We start from the raw sequence: 19138 nt of genomic DNA, 5'->3' as shown, positions 1-19138 counted from the left end.
AAACATTAATAATTGTCTTCTGTACTTTACTAAACACTTTGTGTTTAATATATTTTAAATTATAAATAAATTACAAGGAGTTCCTAAAAAATTTAATACAAAAATATTACAAGTTAGGACAAATAAGCATTGAGATATGACATTTAAGAAGAAACATGCAGAAAAAGTAGCATAGGGTTAACATTTCATTGTTGACAGAGAGCTTTGGTACAGCAGAGAAAAGCACCATAAATCTACTGTCCATAGTGTCTTTTCCTCCACTGCATTTTGCAAATGAATATATTGGGGAAACAGTATACTTTCATCTGCTACTATGTATACTAGGTGAGAAATTTGATCTATTTCAAAGTGTAACAACTATGAAATTAAAAATAACCCCTTCTATGACTACTGAAACTGATTTGATTTTACCTTAAATTTAGATGGATTATAATCCTTAGTAGTCCAACACTTTCTGAAAGTGTAAAATGCAGAATATTATTAATCTATGCCATGCAATAAAAGTTAACCCTCTGAAAATGAAAGACTGTCAGACAGCTCTAGCAACTGTAAAAACTTATCATTTAATAAAACATGACAAGTCTTTGCCTGTGTTAGTTTCTGCTTAAGGAAATGAAAGGGAAAGGCAGAAGACCTGAAGACTAAGTGTTTCTTTAGAAAAAAAAAAAAAAAGTGTTCAATGATTCTTTTACAAAGGGTCTCTAAGTAACTCTCAAGAGCTGGGATTAATTAAAACTGGAAGGTGACTGGTATCGTTCTTCAAAGATTATAAGGTTTGTTAGCAACATAAGCAACTAGCTAAGGAAGAAAATTATTAAATTAGAATTGGTTTATATGAAGAAAAAAATGTCACTAAGGAAGTTGAGAATCCTGCCCTAAAATCTTCAGCCACATATATACACACGGTTTTGTGCTTAACTTGCACACTAAGCAAATGAATCTGAGGTCTCTTTTAGTTTATATGAAATGATGTCCTTTAAATACAGCATTATTTTCCAAAATAATTCCAAAGCGACTGTTACTTCTTAGCTGATTAAATGCTCTATTATTCTTTAATAAAAATAGTAAATAATCCCTTCATTTAAAAAATCTCATCTGTGAGAAGTAATAAAATAGTAAAATTTTTAATTTTATCTATGGGCTTACTTTAAAGTATCTATCTTAGAAAACAACACACTTACGGAAAACAGTGGGTTTGGGTTCTGACGGCAGTTGTTGTAACTGATTAAACACCAGTGTGGTAGAGAACAGACATGTTGTTATGTCATGAAGGCTAACTCAGAGCAAGAAAAGTTTATTCTACAATAAACATTGGAGGATTAAATGCAATTAAAATGTAAACAAGAAATTGTAAACAAGAAATAGCATCCCTCTCTCTTTACTTGACTAGTAAATAGTCTATACAAACTACATAGATATCAAAGGTTTCATATATGTACACAGCCAACATAATATCAAAATATATTTTATTCTGGACCTCTTTCAGATCTGATTCAAATTACAGTTGTCAAAGCAATACAATGCAAAGGGAAACCGCAACAACAACAACAACAACAAAAATGTGCCTAGAAAGGATAAAAGGGTCATTGGGGACAAATCATTGTGATGTGGAACCAAAGTACATCGTGAGTGTAATTAACATGGTCCAGGACAGCAGAGAACATCTGGATCAGTCTTCCTTGCACAAGAATCATGAAAACTGAACAAGAACGTTCTTTAACACGTACAAAAAACTGTCATGGGCTGGTTTACACTTTTACAACAGTTTTAAAGTTAACTGGATAACTAAAGAAATGATGCAGACATTTTAATCCAGTGCTATAGGTAGGCTCACAGAATTAGACCCAAAGGATTTGCCAAAATCAAAATAAGAACATCATAGCTACAATGTCAAAGTCAGTTAAGAAGAAAATTGGTTCTGTATTTAGGGGTCACAGAGCCACAAAACGCAGTCTGTGTTTGCTTTTAATGAGATGGATAAGTAAGTACATCAGACTTAGATACAACATGCAGAATGTTTTCTTGAACTTATGCAGAAACTCCAAAGAAAACATCGTAAAACAGCTTACGAGGAAAGAAAAAGATGCCCTAGTTATTCACCCTGCTTCAACACCGTCAACAGAAAGGCAGAAATAAAGAATGCTATTAATACTTGAGAACTACTGGTATTAGACATCAAATTTCTAAATCAGTGTATTAAAAAAAGTGAACACTTCCTCTTTTCTCTCTCATCTACATTTAACTAGAATCATGTTTAAAAAAATTGATATTGAATGTGACACTTCAGAGCTACTACCGGAAGGAGTAATTCTTAGCTTCCCTACTCTCCTTCCATCCCTGCTGATTCAGAAGGAAAAACAAACAAAAACAAACAAACAAAAAACCAACCAGGGTCTCTTGTAGATTTGCTGCTATTCCCCAAAATGTTGGCATTTGCTGCCATGCCACAATGTTGGTCCACTGAAAAAGTTTCTGTGGAAACAGTCAACAGTAATTCACCAAACGCAAGCACCACCCTTAGCATGTGAGAGTAAATGCAGGTTCTATAGAAATGTACAATGTGCTTAAGATGAAAACGGTTTTGAAAAGAGTAAACAGCACTGCATTTGAGATTTATTTTTCTGCTTACCTAGTAAATTCTAACATTTTCGCTCACATCAGGGCAATCATTTGCGAATCACATGTGATTCCATCAAATAGCAAAAATGCATACTCCTCTTCAGGCCTCTATGCAATAATAGTTTACATTACTCTTAACAAAATCATTCTACATAAACAGATAGCTCCTTAAAAATAGTACTCTCTCATTAAATCTAATTTGACAGGAAGAAGTCTAAGGAAAAAAGGAGTGCTTTGTAAGTGAAAAAGTACAAATCTTTGGCCTTTCTCTTGACATTTTTATGTCAAAAAGCAAAAAACCTTCATGTAATTCAATCTAATAATTACTTTTTGCACCATAATTTGTTTTTTACACCACAAAAGGAGGCACTTTCAGTATCTGTAAAAGGTGTTTAATCCTAAAACATACTTACCTAGAGAATTATTATTAAAACAATTCAATATACTCTAAAATCTATTAGGAAATTAAAAGTTACCACTTCTAAAAGTCATTTGAAATTCAATGATGGTACCTGATCAACGACAGAAATGGGGATTGGAACAGATAAAAGAATGTATGCGATTCCTACATGGAGAAGAAAAAGAAGATATTCCTTTATGAAGTTTAAGAGTGACAGCTGCTCTTTCTTTATTCAACTTTAATCAATGAGTACTCTATTCATTCAAGTTTTCCTTTCTATTTTTCCTTGTAAGTTTCTTACAGTAGCTTATACAATGATATACAATGAATACCATAAAACATCTACTGGAATCAGTTGATCTTTAGGAATAAGTTCTCAGAAAAAAAAGGAAGGAAAAACAAGCCAAGAACCTCAAATACAGAATCGTGCAGGCCGTGAAACTTGGTCTCTTACAATCAAGTTACTGCTCAAATTTGAGGCAATCTTACTTTTGTCTACTGGAGCAGCATCGTGGCACATCAGCAGGCAATGATGATGTTGAGAACAGCAGCAAAAACAAACGACTATATGCTCATGAAGAACCCAAGCCTACAAAATGGATACCTTTCCAATAAGGTTTATACTTAAAAGACCCAAGATTTTAGGATAATAAAGCTCTGTATTTATAATCTTTTATATGTCCTATGGTGGCTATTATGCTTAAGTAAAACAGCTAAAGATTAAAAAAGGAAATAAAGAAAGAAAAGGTGACAATACCATCAAAAGGTAGCTGTCTACTCTGGCAGCTATACTGCAGAACTTCTTGACTATCTTTAAATCAGCTGGGGAAAAAAAGTCAATAACTGTATGCAAATGAATAAATTGTCCATATCAAAATACAAAAGTACTATCAATAATCACCTCTGACTTTCAGATTTAAATTCAGTGCAATTGACAGATGCATCACTAAAGGAAAATGCAGCTTAACCTACTCAAAACATTTGTGTCTATTCCTGGGAGCACATTTAAAAGTTATTGCACAGATTTTTAAATTTTTATTTATTTTTTTTTAAACAACAACAGAGGTCAACCACAGATGTGGACCTCTAGCAATAAAAGCAGGATTTCAAGTGCCAGATACTCAGCATATTAGGTTTCCTACATAGGTCACAGGGTAATAGTTCTAAATATCTATAATGTGATCCAAAACCCTAAAAACAGCTGGCACAAAACCATCATGAATGACTGCCTCTCTGGATGTAAATTTTAAAAAATATTATTACAGTATCATAGTCCCCACTAACAACAACTGGGGTACATATAACAATGTATTGTGAAATTAAGTGTATTTATTCTCTTTACCAATAGCAAATGCTATCCTACCTTAGTAAAACCAAGACTTGCTTCAATCAATGCTGTTTTGTAAAAACAGCAAAACAACAAATGCTGATAATCAAAGCTGCGTTACTTGGGTTAAATCGGTTTCTATTTCAACTTAAAACACAGGTTAAAATTTTAGTAGTAAAGGCCTCAAAATAATTAGTGACAGAAATAGTGTTATAAATTTGCTAAGCTTAATAATAAGCAACTCCTTAATTAAAATCTTTGAGATATAAATTTGACAACTATTCTCTTCAAAATGGACACTTGTGGATACTTACATTAATCATGACAAACCTGTTAGTCATATATATAAACACAGCCCCATGCTATCTATCATTTGCACATTCTGTATATTTTAGCTTTTAGTTGCATGAACACAAGAAGAGGTTTGCTCTGATACCTATACCTTTCAGAAAATACTTGATATTATAAACAGAGTAAAAGACATGATATAGTAGTGATTACTAAGAAAAAAAAATAGCAGCTTAAATCTATCCGTATTTGAAAAAAATGTAGTCACAAGTACCACGAATGCAGAATCAGAGCAGCAGGGAGCTTAGTGCAATTATACTTTTTTTTTTTTTTAAATTGTGAATCACTGCTATTTAAAAACACCTTGAAGCAAGTCTTTTGTTTTAAAGATTGTTTTTAAACTAAGGTAGCAAACATTTTGCCATGTAATGGCAGTGTTATATGCCGTTATCTTGCTTTGTATAAAGAAAAACAACATGAGAGATTTTTAATACTGGAGTTTGGTTACATTACATATTTAAGCTTCTACATAGAATGATGGACACTTTGAGAAGCTAATCCTTATCCAGAAACATTTTAATCTCTTAAAAAACAAAGCAAAACAAATAAACAAACAAACACAACAACAACAAAAAAAAACCCCCAAACCTACTTTGCTCCTTTTCACAATAGTGCACATTTTAACCATAATTTAGTTATGGCTACAAAACATCAGAAGATTTTTTTTATGCATCTTCTCTATGGTATTAAAAAAAATTGTGCCCTTCTAGTCTTTAATTGGCAGAAATATGTCCCAAAAAAGAAACTATTGCATTTAAGCCACATCACCAAAAAAGAACAAAAAAACAAAAACAAAACAAAACAAAAACAAAAAAACAGAGCATAGTATCCTTTTACTGATGTGTCTTACAGATTGACATGACCAAAAGTCATCTATTTTCATTCAATTTCCAATTCCCCCTTCCACAACATGCACCAATTGAATATATGCTCTGGGAGCCATAAAATGTACCAAATATCTATCTCTTCAAAAGAATGCATTAAAATATTTTTAAGAATTTTTGTTTAAAAGGTGAAAAAAATATAAACAAGAAACTGATTCACTCCCTTACTTCATGCATCCATAAACTAAACCAAAAACAAAGTTTAAAAGCAAGAACGAACTACTGCTGCAAGTTTTTGTTAAGTCCATTTTCTCTGTACATACAAACTGCTCAACTACTGAAGGGAAAAAAGAATATAATCCATGGTGTCTTCTGATTCAAAGGGGAGAAACAAGGCTGTCATTAGTATCCAAAAACTGGTACACATATGGGCTGCTTTTATAACGCATATTTCTCTCTTCTGTTTTTCATATCCAAAACTTCTAAATGCTATTTTAGGGGCACAGCAGATTAGATTCCAGCACTTGGTGAACAGAATTCACAAGCTGTGACAAAATTCTGTCATCTTCAGGGTGCAATTTTGTTTATATACACTGTATGTATATATTTCTTTTAGATTTGGCTGTAGTGGACTGGCCATGGTTCAAGTGGGACTATAGCAGTACATGGGTCAGGGACAGTCATTTTGGCTATGTACACATTCATAGTCGGTCCATGGCTTCCAACTAGTAGCGCTATTTCCGAAGGTCTAATACACAAACCTGTAAGAAATTAAAATAATCAAAAGTGCGTTAAGAATTTCATTGTACATTTTTAGTTTAATGTTTACCTCCTAGTTCATGAAATTGGTAAAGCCAACATTAATCATGGGACTGGGCACTTAACGAACAGAAATCAGACAAATCATCTAAGAGGTGGAGGAAACAACTACGGGCTAATACTATAGAGAAAGAACCATGGCTAAAATTTTGAAGATCTACTCTCTGTTAATTAAAAAATAGAAAAAAATATGCTCAAGATAGACCATTTCCTATCTTTCGGGCCTACGTGAAAGAGATCTCAGATTATATTAAGCTGTACCTTCAGAAAACAGCTGATGGCTAACAGCCTCTTCATTTTCCCTTTGCCTTCAGAGCTTTGGAAGGCAAAACTAGTATTTCTATAAAGAGCTGGCCAATGTCATCCTGAAAGTCTTTCAGTATCACATGTTCCTCGGTGCAGGACTCAACTGCCTCTACCTGCCCCGCCCTGGGCCACCAACACTCTTCCACAAGGAAGACAAGGTAGAAATAGGCATTAAAATTTCAAATCCCTCTCCAAGCGGTATTCTTCTACACTCAATTTCATCAACAAAGGTTTCCATTAAAAACAACCATCCATTTCTTGGTTATGAAGATAGTCTTTTGGCAAACACAGCCTATATTTTATTCAGATTATTTGAGTGAAATAAACATAAAAATATACAACCTCCAGTAAAAAAGATCAGTGCCATAAAATGTATTTTGAAAAGAAGACTTTTGTAGTCACGACCACAATAAGCCACATTTATTTACTATGCTTACACGCCCACCCCCTTGGAAACACTTCATTATACTTACTGAACCATCTGATGCACTGGCTCCAACTTTGTCTCCTGCTGCATTCCAGCAAACTTCAAAAATTCCACCTGTTCCCCTATAGCTGTGAACTAGAGCACCTGTCTAAAAAAATGAAAGAAACATTCTTAAAAATGAGAACATATATTATTATAAATCCAAATTATTTAGGTAAAAATATTATACGGCATTATTTCAAGCAATCAGATAGAATTTAGCTTTGACTCCAAAATAAAGTTTAAAGTTTTGAAATACTAGAAATGTGATGACCCTTCTATAAAATGATAACACTTGCCTGCTCTCAACAGATCACACACACACACTTTCTCTCTCTGTTTCTCCAGTAGTGATAACCATTCTTAGCTATCTTTGGCCTCCTTGATACAGTTAACCATGGAGTAAACATTCAATGTTATGTCTTGTCATAAATAAACTGTTGTTGTTGAAGGGTGGTGCATAAGTTTGGCTAACATGTAGAGACACAAAATGAAGTCCAAATTTCTTTGCTAAAACATCCTAAAGAGAAAGTATAATAAACTAGTAAAGACAATTCCAGTGTAAGTCTGTTAAATTACTCTATATTTACTGAGAACCCCCTAAGATAGAGGGAATTAAAAAAAAAAAATTTAAAAAAAGGAAACCAAAATTATTCAGCCACCCACTGAATAATTAAACTCTGTAAAAAAAAAAAAAAATTCTCCTAGGAAACCAGTCATTAAACAGGGCAAAGATCAGAGTCTCTGCTGTGAGAAACCGGAAAACAATAAAATATATGCTTCTGGTTTTCTGTCCAGCCGAAGTATGTCTCAGCTTTATGAAAACCTAAAAAGGCCAAAGTAGAGGTAGCAGATCCACCTAAAAACTACACGGCAGCAAGTCATGTACCTTGTAAATATGTCCTCAGACAACCAATCCTAATTTAATTACTTAGTCAGAAGTCTCTTTTCCCTTGCTTTCCTCTTCTAGAAACCACAGGTGCACTGCTACAGCTGATCACATCAGAAAGGTTCAACTGTTTTCTTCCCCCTACCTAAAGTTTTTTTGCAATTTAAAAGATTAATTTAAGCGTGAGTCTAGTAGGTATTGAGTGTACTTCCATGGTTAATTAGGAGAAAGGAGTGGCACCAACAAAATCTAAAATCAATGTATAGGAATTAAAATCTATAGGACAGTAAGCTTTGGTGCTTAAAAACTTTCTTTCCAAACAACTTTCTTTCCAAAGCACTTAGCAATTTCTAAGCTCAAAGTAGGCTATAACTGAACTAAAATATCATGGTCAACCAACTAGAGCAATAACATTAACGGAGACCAATGGATTAATACAACTGACCTGTGAAATGCTTGGGTAACATATCATATGGATGGCAATCCAAATGAGGAGAGAAAAAACTAGATTTATATTTGACAAAAAGACACTGAGTGCACTAAAAATTCACTAAATATAAGTTTACTATTTTCAAACTTAAAAGAAAAAAGTAAAATGATGTTTTAAAAAAGAATTTATTTATTTATTTGACAGAGAGCACAAGGAGGCAGAGAGGTAGGCAGAGAGAGCGCGAGAAGCAGGCTCCCTGCTGAGCTTCTCCACAGCTTGATGCGGGGCTCAATCCCAGGACCCTCAATTTATGACCTGAGCCAAAGGCAGAGGCTTAACCCACTGAGCCACCCAGGCTCCCAATACTTTTTGACATACAATAGTGATACATCTAAACAGTATGGACAGTTGCTCAAATGCCCCCTAAGAGCCTACATGTATCCTCCATTATTAGAATCCTATATTTCTATACCCAATTTTCATTTAAATTGATTTTTTCAAAATGGAGTAAATAAGTGACTGGAAATGTATACAACTGGCAGATTATCTACAGATTATACTTAGAAAGTCTCTGCTATTCAATCATAACAAAAAGAATAAAGGAAGTCAAGGGGAAACCTAAACCATTAAAACCAGTTAAGAGAGCTCAGACAGGCGGAAGGATTCAGTCTCCATATGCCAAAATTCGTTATGTTCCAAACACAAGCAACAACCAGTAAGTAACATAAATATGTTTTTAAAAAGACGTCATTTATGATTAATAATAATACCCATAATGCACTTCAGAATAAATTAAGAAAAAAGATCTTCATAAAGAAAATTATAAGACTTTAATGAAGGGAGAAAAAAGACAATGAGAAGGGATCTATACGTTATTAAAACTATGCTAACAATGCAGGCATATACAAATTTCTATCAATGCAGTATAAGAGAATCTACAAAAAACCATAGTAAGAACATGCTATATGAAAGAAGTTGCATTATGAGACAGCAAAGGGGTAAACAGTGTTTAGATAACTGGCTAGCCATTAGAAATATAAAAATTATATCTCTACCTCAAATCATACATATAAAAATCAATACCAAGGGGATTAAAAATATAAATTAAAAAATGAAACAGTGAGAGTATAAAAGTGACAGAATCTTAATACTTTTATTCACAAAAAATGTCAGGAAGTATGAAAGAGAAGTTAATAAAAATAGTTACTTGTAAGGCATCAAAAAGAAAATGGGAGCTCTAAGACTTCCCAGTGTATACCTTTTTAGTATTTAGGGGAGACCATCTGAATGAGTAACTTAATTAAAAATGATATTTGAAAATGATGACTTATGCACAATAGTCTGACCAAATATGACGATCAGCCACACAGAGAGAGAGCTCACAGTAACTGAATACGGGTGTACTATGACCAGCTAAGAAGTGGTCACTGATGGGGTGAAGGAGTCAAGCGACTGCGGGTGGCTCAGTGGATTAGGCCGCTGCCTTCGGCTCAGGTCATGATCTCAGGGTCCTGGGATCGAGCCCTGCATTGGGCTCTCTGCTCCGCAGGGAGCCTGCTTCCTCCTCTCTCTCTGCCTGCCTCTCTGTCTACTTGTGATCTCTCTCTCTCTGTCAAATAAATAAATACATAAAATCTTAAAAAAAACAAACAAACAAACAAAAAAAACAGTACGTGGAGCATAAACACTAAAAAGGTGAGAAGATGAAATAAAGTAACTGGCTGTTTTCCCCATTTTTAGGAAAGGCTCTCTCTATACAACTGTTGCTACAAAGGTAGTATAGTTTTAAGTCTATTCCTGATAAATCACTGTTCAGCCATAAAATCTTGTCCTTTAGTACATTTTATGAACTGCTCATTTATAGCTCCTTCAAAGACAAGTTTTTTTTAAAAATAAAGAAACTACATCATTTATCTAAATATGTATCTTAAACTCTCACATTTCAGGTCAGCAAACTCAAAAAAAATAAAACAAGAACCTAAATTTATTTCTAAATTCTGGTCTACATTAGGAAAACATAACTTCAACTGGCTTCAGTCTTTATTTGGCTGTAAATTCAAAAAAAGTACTCACTCAAAAACTAAAGATTGAGTGATGTCATAAAAGGAATGACAAAAGAGAAAAAAGAATTTATACAGGCAAGTGCTTCTTGTAACTATAAAAGCAGGTGATGATTAAAATAACTGAGACATACCTGTGTGTTCCAGATGTGCACACATTTGTCAAAAGAACCACTTGCCAGGTACCTGCCATCAGGACTAAAAGCCACACTGTACACAGGCTCTTGGTGTTTTGTCAAAGTATGGATGCAAATTCCTCGGTCTACATCCCATAATCTAACAGTAGAATCGAAGGATGCACTGAGCAAGGAGGAAACAAAATGACTTTATAAGTAATGGAATATTCCCAAGCCCCACCCCCGATCAATAATATTCAGCCATTTCTAGTAGCCAGCCACAAGTTCCTTGTGAGATGCAGACTGGGATGTTAGGAAGCAAATGTTTTAGAAGCAAACTATAGAGGAGACAAGGCAGCTTAAGGGCATCTCCAAGCCTCCAAACTGAAAAAACAAAATGAGCTAATTTCACTGTATCCCTTAGCTCTTTTAATTCTTCTGTATTCACTGATTCATGGTTTTGAACAATGTACTGACTACATTTTTTTATTTTAATGCTTAAAAACTTTATTATACTATGCCTCAATTACTTGAGTTTTAATCAATATTTCATACAATATTTGATAACTCAATATAAAAACCCATTATGCCCTGAAATAAGAATAAAACTCCAAGTTTAAATGCTCCCATCAAAAAAAAAAAAAAATTTTTTTTTTTGAAGGATACACTCCCATTTCATGGAATCTTTCCTAACTCTGTCATATTTATTAGAAGCTTTTTATGTGGAAGATTCATAAAAGGAGAGTAAAACATAAATATTACCTTGCTAACATAAGGTTGGCATTTGGATTATTTGTCCCTGGCCCTGTTGGACTCCATTTGATAGTATAAATTTCTTTATTATGTGCTTGCAAATCATGGACACAATTGTCTTGTTTCATACTCCATATCTGTGCAAAAAAGAAAAATGTATGCAATTATATTGTCCCATACAAAGGATACATTTAAAATACTACTGTGCCAATCTAAAATATAAGCAGTACAACCAGAATGGTGATTAGAGATCAAGGGACTATTTGCAAAGAAATTAAAATACAGAACATGTTTAATATTTATCTCTCTTTTAAAAAATGACAAATTAGCTCTAAGTCCTTTCCAAATGTTCACTGTTCTGAGACTTCAAGATTGAATTAGCTGTAGTTCTAAGATTAGCTTTGAGAGCTTAAGATGGTACAAACTTCAACATTTATTAAGTCCTTTAGGTAATGATCCTAAAATGTTTAAGGTATTAGTTTTAACACTGTCCCTTAAGTAAAAGATGTAGATTATAAATTCCTTTTAGGATTCAGAATCAGGAAGTATTTTTCAACAGAGAAGGGCAAATAGATAAGCAACTTGCAAATAATACATTCCTCCGGACACTAAAGCACAGGCAACAAAACTAAAACGGCAAATGGACTATATAAAATTAAAAAGCTTCTGCACAGCAAAGGGACAATAAAGAGACAACTGACAGAATGGGAGAAAACATACGCAAACCATGTATCTATAAATAAAGAGTTAATTCTGAAAATGTTTGAGGAAATCCTGTAACTCAACAGCAAAAACCCTAATAATCCAATTTGAAAATGGGCAAATGACTTGAACAGACCTTTTTTTCAAGAAGATATACAAATGGCCAGTAGGTATATGAAAAGATGCTCAATGTCACTAGACATAAGGGAAAGGCAAATCAAAACTACAATAGGGTATCATTTCTCATCTATTAGGATAGCTATTATAACATAAAAAAGACAATAAATGTTGAGAAGGACATGGAGAAATTAGAGCACTTATACACTGTTGGTGGGGATGCAAAATGATTAGCTGCTATGAAACACAGTATGGAGGATACTCAAAAAAAAAAAAAGAAAAAAAAAACAGAACTACCATATTATCCAGCAATCCCACCTCTGTGTATTTATCCAAAAGAACTAAAATCAGGATCTTAAAAATATATTTGCACTCCCCGTTCACTGCAGCATTAGTCACAAAAGTTGAGATATGGAAACAACCCAAGTGTCCATCAATGGATGAATGAATAAAGAAAATATGGTATTACATATAATTGAGTATTTATCATTCAGCCTTAAAAAAAAAAAAAAAAAAAAAAAAAGGAATTCCTAACTATGCAACAACATGGATGAATCTTAAGGACAAATACTGCATGGTTCCGTTTATATGAGGTATCTAAAAGAGTCAAAGTCACAGAAACCAAGGGAAGACTGGCAGCTGCTAGAGGCTGAGGGGAAGAGGATCGGGGGACCAGCTAATCCACGTGTAAAATTTCAGTTCTATAGTCTGTAGTATCATGCTCACAGATAACAATACTGTGCTGTACACTTAAAAATCTGATAAAACAGATGTTTTCTTACCATAATAAAAGTTTAGGAAATGACTCACACCGAACAAACCATGAAAAATAACAAAGCAATAATTAAAGTTAAAATGATGAGTAGAGAATAATTAGCCTTGCTTGAGCTGAAAACATGTGTATAGAGGTTTAAAATTCATATTATTACTGAGCAAAAATTAAGAGAAACCGACTCTGGGGTATTTGCAGCAAAACCATTCAATAAAGACATGAGGGTAAATCTTGACAAACACAAACACGTATCAAAACACAACTGCCAACAACCAAAAAAAACCTCCACAAAAATTAGGTGTGTTTCACATGTCTGTCTGCAATGTATCTAATGAGATATAATGAAACAAACCCATAATGTTTTGGGATCCTACACATTTATAATTCCATGTAAATAAGCCCCCAAAATATGTTACAAAACTTATTTCATTTGACCTTTCCACAGCATCACCTCCCTTGAAACATTCTTCTCTGAACACTCTTTCCATTGGTCATTCCTTCTCAGTTTCCTTTTGGAAGCTTGTTCTTCTTGGGCTGGTAATTGTTGGAAGTTTCTTAAGACTTTCTAATTCTAAGGTTGCCTTCTTTTCTTACTCTGTTCTCTCTCCCTATACAGCTTCATCCAAGTCCATGGCTTTGAATGACCACCCACCTGCAGAGAAGTCCCAGATGTTTATGCCAAGGGTAGAGTTCTTCCTGGAGCATCAGGCCCACCTAGCACCTCCACTTGCATTGTTCAGTTTTTTCAAGACCTTCCGACTCATGTTCCATGTGCTCAGAACTGCTCCATTACACAATATCTTACTGACCCATCTCGCTTCTGCTTTAAAATTCTGACCTTTGATTATTGTTAGGACAAAAAGCTAACACTTTCTAGCTCAAACTTAACCTAACTGCAACTCAGTAGACTCTCCAGCCACTGGCCTTCTTTCATTTCCACATATGTGCCATACTGTATTCCAAAAGGTTTTCATTTTATGACTGTAATACACATGCATGCAAAGAAAACAACAGCAATAAGGAAATCTTTTTACTAGCAGTGCTTGCAAGGGAGCCCAGGCTTGAGAAAACTATGTAACTAAAAACACAGCAGGTATTTAAGGGAAAAACCCCACCAGGTTACCAAGGTTTTATTTCTGTTCACAGGAGGAAAAGCAGTTTTCCCGCATGATTCCTCCATCTGTAAGGGTCACCACATCTGCAGCCGCTGGCATTGCAGAGTCAAGAATAAAATTATTTTCAGAGAGTTACTATGTTGCAGGAAAGGGCTCAAAGCGTCATTAATATTGGAGATTAGCATTAGGTTGTTCTTTATCTCAAAATGCTTTTTTTTTCTCTAAATGTGATGTGCACAGGTGCAAGGTGTTAGTTTTTCTTTTAGTCACACTGACAAGAAAAACATAAATCCATGCTGAGTTGCTTCTGTTCGCATGTCAACGAGGCTCACTCTCCAACTAAGCAATTCTCTGCTACAGATCAGCTTCTAGCAAGGATGATATACATTCACCCTACAAAATCAAATTTATACAATTCACAGAATTTCAGCAAAATCCACAAATGTTATAAAGACCTGTTACTTATTAGTCAAATTTTTATACGTGCAAGTAAACTTTAATTGCACCAGTATATGATCTTCTAGAAGACAACTTAAGACAGCAGGTTTCTTAGCACCACAATTCCTATCAGTCTTATTTTTATTTTTATTTATTTATTTTTAAAGATTTTATTTATTTGACAGGCAGAGATCATAAGTAGGCAGAGAGGCAGGCAGAGAGAGAGAGAGGTAGAAGCAGGCTCCCTACTGAGCAGAGAGCCCAATACGGGGCTTGATCCCAGAACCCTGGGATCATGACCTGAGCCAAAGGCAGAGGCTTAACCCACTGAGCCACCCAGACGCCCCAGTCTTTTTTTTTTTTTGAATGTGTCTGGAATTTATTTCCACATAGAATCTCCAGTTGACTTAAGTGGTTACTGTCTTTTATCAACCACAGAAATCTTATTCTTTTTATTTCTATAAATATATAATGTATTTTTATCCCCGGGGTGCAGGTCTGTGAGTCGCCAGGTTTACACACTTCACAGCACTCACCATAGCACATACCCTCCCCAATGTCCATAGCCCCCCTCCCCCTCTTCCAACCCCCCTCCCCCCAGTCTTATTTTTAAATAGAATTTATTTGTGATGTTTAAACATTTGAAATATTTCACAAAATAAAACATAAAAAACAATGATTAGCTATTAAAGAGTATTAAAAAGTAAATCCTGGCCCCCAGGGTTTAAGTGTTCGATGAACTCTAAGACAGACATTCTGAACAATCTAAAAATGGCCAGAGCAGCCATTCTTCGTGACACTGCATGTATCCCCACTATTCGAATTACCTTCAAAGTCATGTCATCAGAACAGGAGGCCAGAAGATTGCCAGTTGGGTCCCATTTGATAGCATTTACTTCATTCTAAAAATAACAGGAAATATTCACATTTTCACTTTTAGACCTGACTGCTCTTTGGATATTAAACATACACACTTCAAAACCACTCTGTAATATTACTTATTCATCATCATCACTTTGGGGCAGGGGAGGCTACTCACCGTGTGTCCCTGGAATGTTTTAATAGGTCTGTCTTGTCCTAATTTACAGACATGAATGCACATATCTGTACTACAAGAAGCAAAGGTATTGTTGCTCTGCCAATCAACATCCAGTGCTGGTGCTGAAAAGGAGAAAGGGCCAGGTTTGTGTTCATTCCACATGTACTGAAATCTAGGAGCTTTAGTTTTGAACCATGCTTGGACATTAAGTATGCTAATACGAACTTAAGCATTTTAGTTTATAATTTTTAAGTCAGTAATAGAATTTTTAAAAATGAAGATATCTAAATACCACAAATACTAAATTTCAGTTCAGCTGTCTCTATGTGAGACATGGCCTAACAGAAAGTAACACAGAAGATTAGGGTTCCTGAGAGCTTGCTCTGTAAATTACTAGCACTGCATTCTTGGTATTGCATTTGTAAACCTTTAAAAGTGATGTTATACTTCATTTCTAAAATTCTCAAGTGTTCAATGGACAAGGGGGCTTGGTTCTGCCACCCCTAACCGTGGGGTCCCAAGCAAGTCATTTAACTTCTCATGCTATTTTCCTCATCTAAAAAGGGGGATAAAACTCTTAAGCTTAATACACAAGGATACTGTGAAAATCAAGTGAGATGATGTATGTGAAACAGACTTTGTATATTACAAGTTAGAAAAATGTTATGCTGAATAATTTCCAATCCGCCCAACTTAATAATATTGCATATGATCGCAAATACATTTTCTTCTAAGTGATTCTTGTCAAATACTTCTTAAAACCTGTATCATTGAATTAAAAAAGACACTCAAAAGCTGGCTGGCTATTAATAGTTATTTTAGCTCTGATATGATTAGAGATTCTTTCTTTTCATTTCCCCCTGCTGCAAGGTGCAAAAGTTCTCTGTAATTAGTAATGCAGATTAACGTAATGATAGCAAGTAACTGGGTTAAGCGATAGGAGCACACAAAAAACAAGGGATTTACAGCAGTGTGGACACTATGGCCCATTACCCAAGAGAAGTTTTTACATTTCATTTGGCTGGGGGTGAGGATCAAAAGATGACACATGATTAAAAGAAGACCTATCAATGTGAACCTCATATAAAACTCAGATTTTAGTGTCCTTATAATAAAGTTTTATTAAAACCTAGACAAGTTCATTTGGTTACATATTATCATGGCTGCCTTGCACTTCAAGAGCAGACCACACTGGCTCCAACAGAGATTCTACAGCTTATAAAGCCTAAAAATGTTATGTTCTGCCCTTTACAGAACAAGTTTACCATTCAGAGCAAACACAGACAACGAGAAAAACACAAAGTTAGAGTGAAGCTCTATATTCCCATTAGAGATACAAAGCATTTAATAAAGTAGGTCAGAACTGTGTCTATGGGAAAGAGAAAAGAAACACACTTCCTCATTGTTATATATCTATGCATAATAGTAGCTATTTTTACTTTGCGCATATTACAAATAGGTATTCTGAGCACCATTAGACTAATAAGCCAAGCAAGCAGAGTCAAGAGCAGGTTGAGTTCTACTACCATCTAAGGCAATATGACTTCGGAGGTGTCTGTGCTTTCCCTCCTTTGCAGACCCGGTCTATCTGTGCTGTGTCCGAGTCCCAGTTTCCAAGTGTTTTGGTGCTAAGGGCTCCCATGGTAAACTTCTTCAGAATGCCTTGTTCTGCTGCCTCCAACAGCACCCCCCGCCCCGCCCCCGAACGATGGCGAGTACCCAATGTCTGGTGGTATGTAGTTGGGTTTGGGAGGGAAAAGGGGGAGACTCAAAAATCTAGCATGTGGTTCAAGATGAGAAAAACTTCAAGGTGTACTAAAAACCCCAAAGCCCTGCCTGGATCAGGTTGAGCGGGGCCGTCTTCTCCATCCTGATCCCTACAATTCCTCCTTTGTTTCTTCTGAGTGCTTCCTTAATAAATCATGTCACTCAAATGCTTGGCTGAAGGTCTGCTTCTGGGAGAATCCAACTTAAACCAGCCAGTAACAAAAATGCAGGCCAACTTTGATGAGCACTATGTATGAACCGTACTGCTGTCTACGCACATCGCATCACCTCAGACCCATGTTCGTGACTGTCCTGTTCACGGTCTGCTTGCTCTCAGGGCCATTCCTTTTTTTTTTTTTTTAAGATTTTATTTATTTATTTGACAGATAGAGATCACAAGTAGGGAGAGAGGCAGGCAGAGAGAGAGAGGAGGAAGCAGGCTCCCTGCCAAGCAGAGAGCCCAATGTGGGGCTTGATCCCAGGACCCTGGAATCATGACCTGAGCAAAAGGCAGAGGCTTTAACCCACTGAGCCACCCAGGCGCCCCTCTCAGGGCCATTCTTTACCACACTCTGCTCTGCTGTGCTCTACACACAGTGGGTGGACTCTTGCAAATTACATATCCCAGGTTCCTGTGCCTACTGGTTTTCAGATGGATCCATATAGTGGGAGACCCTGTCAAGAGCCCAAGGTCAAGAGAAACAGAGAAGTCTGGCAATTTTGCTCTCCTCTCTCTCAAGGCTGGGTGTCTGGCAACGGCTACTCCAAATGCCTGTTCTTGCCGGGCAGTCTTGTTTCTCCAGTTCTAATTCCCACTGGGTAGTTGGATCCTGCCTTCTCTACAGTCTTGGGTTTTCTGCAGTTGTTACACTCTAGGTTACCTCATAGTCCTCTGGTTTTCACTCTTCTAACACCTCTGCAACTATTTCCTTGTACTAAATTCCCCTTCTTGGATTAGATTCTGTTTTCGTGACTGGAATCTTACTCAATGACTCAATACCTACTATATTTTCATTTTGACATTAAATACTGTTACATAAGATATCATTTGAAAAATAATTTTAACAAAATGTTTCTTTAATAACTGGTTCTAGTCTTAAGTGGTGGGGGGGGGCTGAAAAATCTAATAAACTTAGAAAACAAAAGTATAATAAAATGCTATGAAGAATGCCAAGAATCTGTCACATTGTATCAAGATGTTAATTTGATGCAGAGCTGTCTGCAAAAATATGAGATGGGAGGCTGAGAAAGTGGCCCTTAAACAAATACACCATTAGGTTCCGAACAAAACAAAAACTGTATGGCCACGTAAAGCTAACTGGGGAAAGTTAAGGAATGCTGCAACATCTGCCTCATAAAATACAGTGGTTACAAAACTGGTGTAATCTAAGAACACCTACCTCCTTTTTGTTTACTCTTAAAATAAAAGGAGTCTAGGTGATACAAATTCTTTAGAAAAGGAATACATCTCTATGGGGTGCCTGGTTAGCTCAGAACAAGACTCTTGATCTTGGGGTTCTGGGTTCAAGCCCCATGATGGATGCAGAGATTACTTAATAAACTTAAAAAAAAAAAAAGAAAAAAAGAAATGCATCTCACAACAAGACGCATTTTTATGTAAGTGATATGTGAGAGGTGTATTCGCTATTACTGATCTCCTTTTATACATGATAAAAGAGACTAGAAAAAGTTAATTTGCCTAGGGCTACACAATCTTTTAAAATCTTGGAGCTAAGATCAAAATTTTTGTGTCCTGCAATTTTTGATGTATTTCTATTACCTCCTCCATCTTTCATAGTTTAAAAAGGTAACAAATGAAACAACCCTATGT

General features: G+C 35.4%; 1 protein-coding gene across 10 annotated transcripts in view; it reads right to left on the bottom strand.

Moving 5' to 3' along the window:
- Nucleotides 1-659: 659 nt before the first annotated feature.
- The window catches only part of TBL1XR1 (TBL1X receptor 1), a 172654-nt gene continuing 154175 nt past the window's right edge, over nucleotides 660-19138 (bottom strand). For all 10 annotated transcript variants that reach the window (XM_046002231.1, XM_046002238.1, XM_046002234.1 and 7 more), the window contains 6 exons: nucleotides 15541-15662; nucleotides 15329-15403; nucleotides 11367-11494; nucleotides 10623-10788; nucleotides 7117-7218; nucleotides 660-6279 (listed from right to left, as the gene is read on the bottom strand). In XM_046002231.1, coding sequence (XP_045858187.1) covers nucleotides 6253-6279; nucleotides 7117-7218; nucleotides 10623-10788; nucleotides 11367-11494; nucleotides 15329-15403; nucleotides 15541-15662 — 620 coding nt within the window. In that variant the 3' untranslated portion in view covers nucleotides 660-6252. The remainder of the gene's footprint in view (nucleotides 6280-7116; nucleotides 7219-10622; nucleotides 10789-11366; nucleotides 11495-15328; nucleotides 15404-15540; nucleotides 15663-19138) is intronic.

Source organism: Meles meles, chromosome 4 (genome assembly GCF_922984935.1).
Source record: "Meles meles chromosome 4, mMelMel3.1 paternal haplotype, whole genome shotgun sequence".
Classification (NCBI taxonomy): domain Eukaryota; kingdom Metazoa; phylum Chordata; class Mammalia; order Carnivora; family Mustelidae; genus Meles; species Meles meles.
Note: the sequence above shows the minus strand (reverse complement) of the source record. Positions and strands in the feature narration are given on the sequence as shown.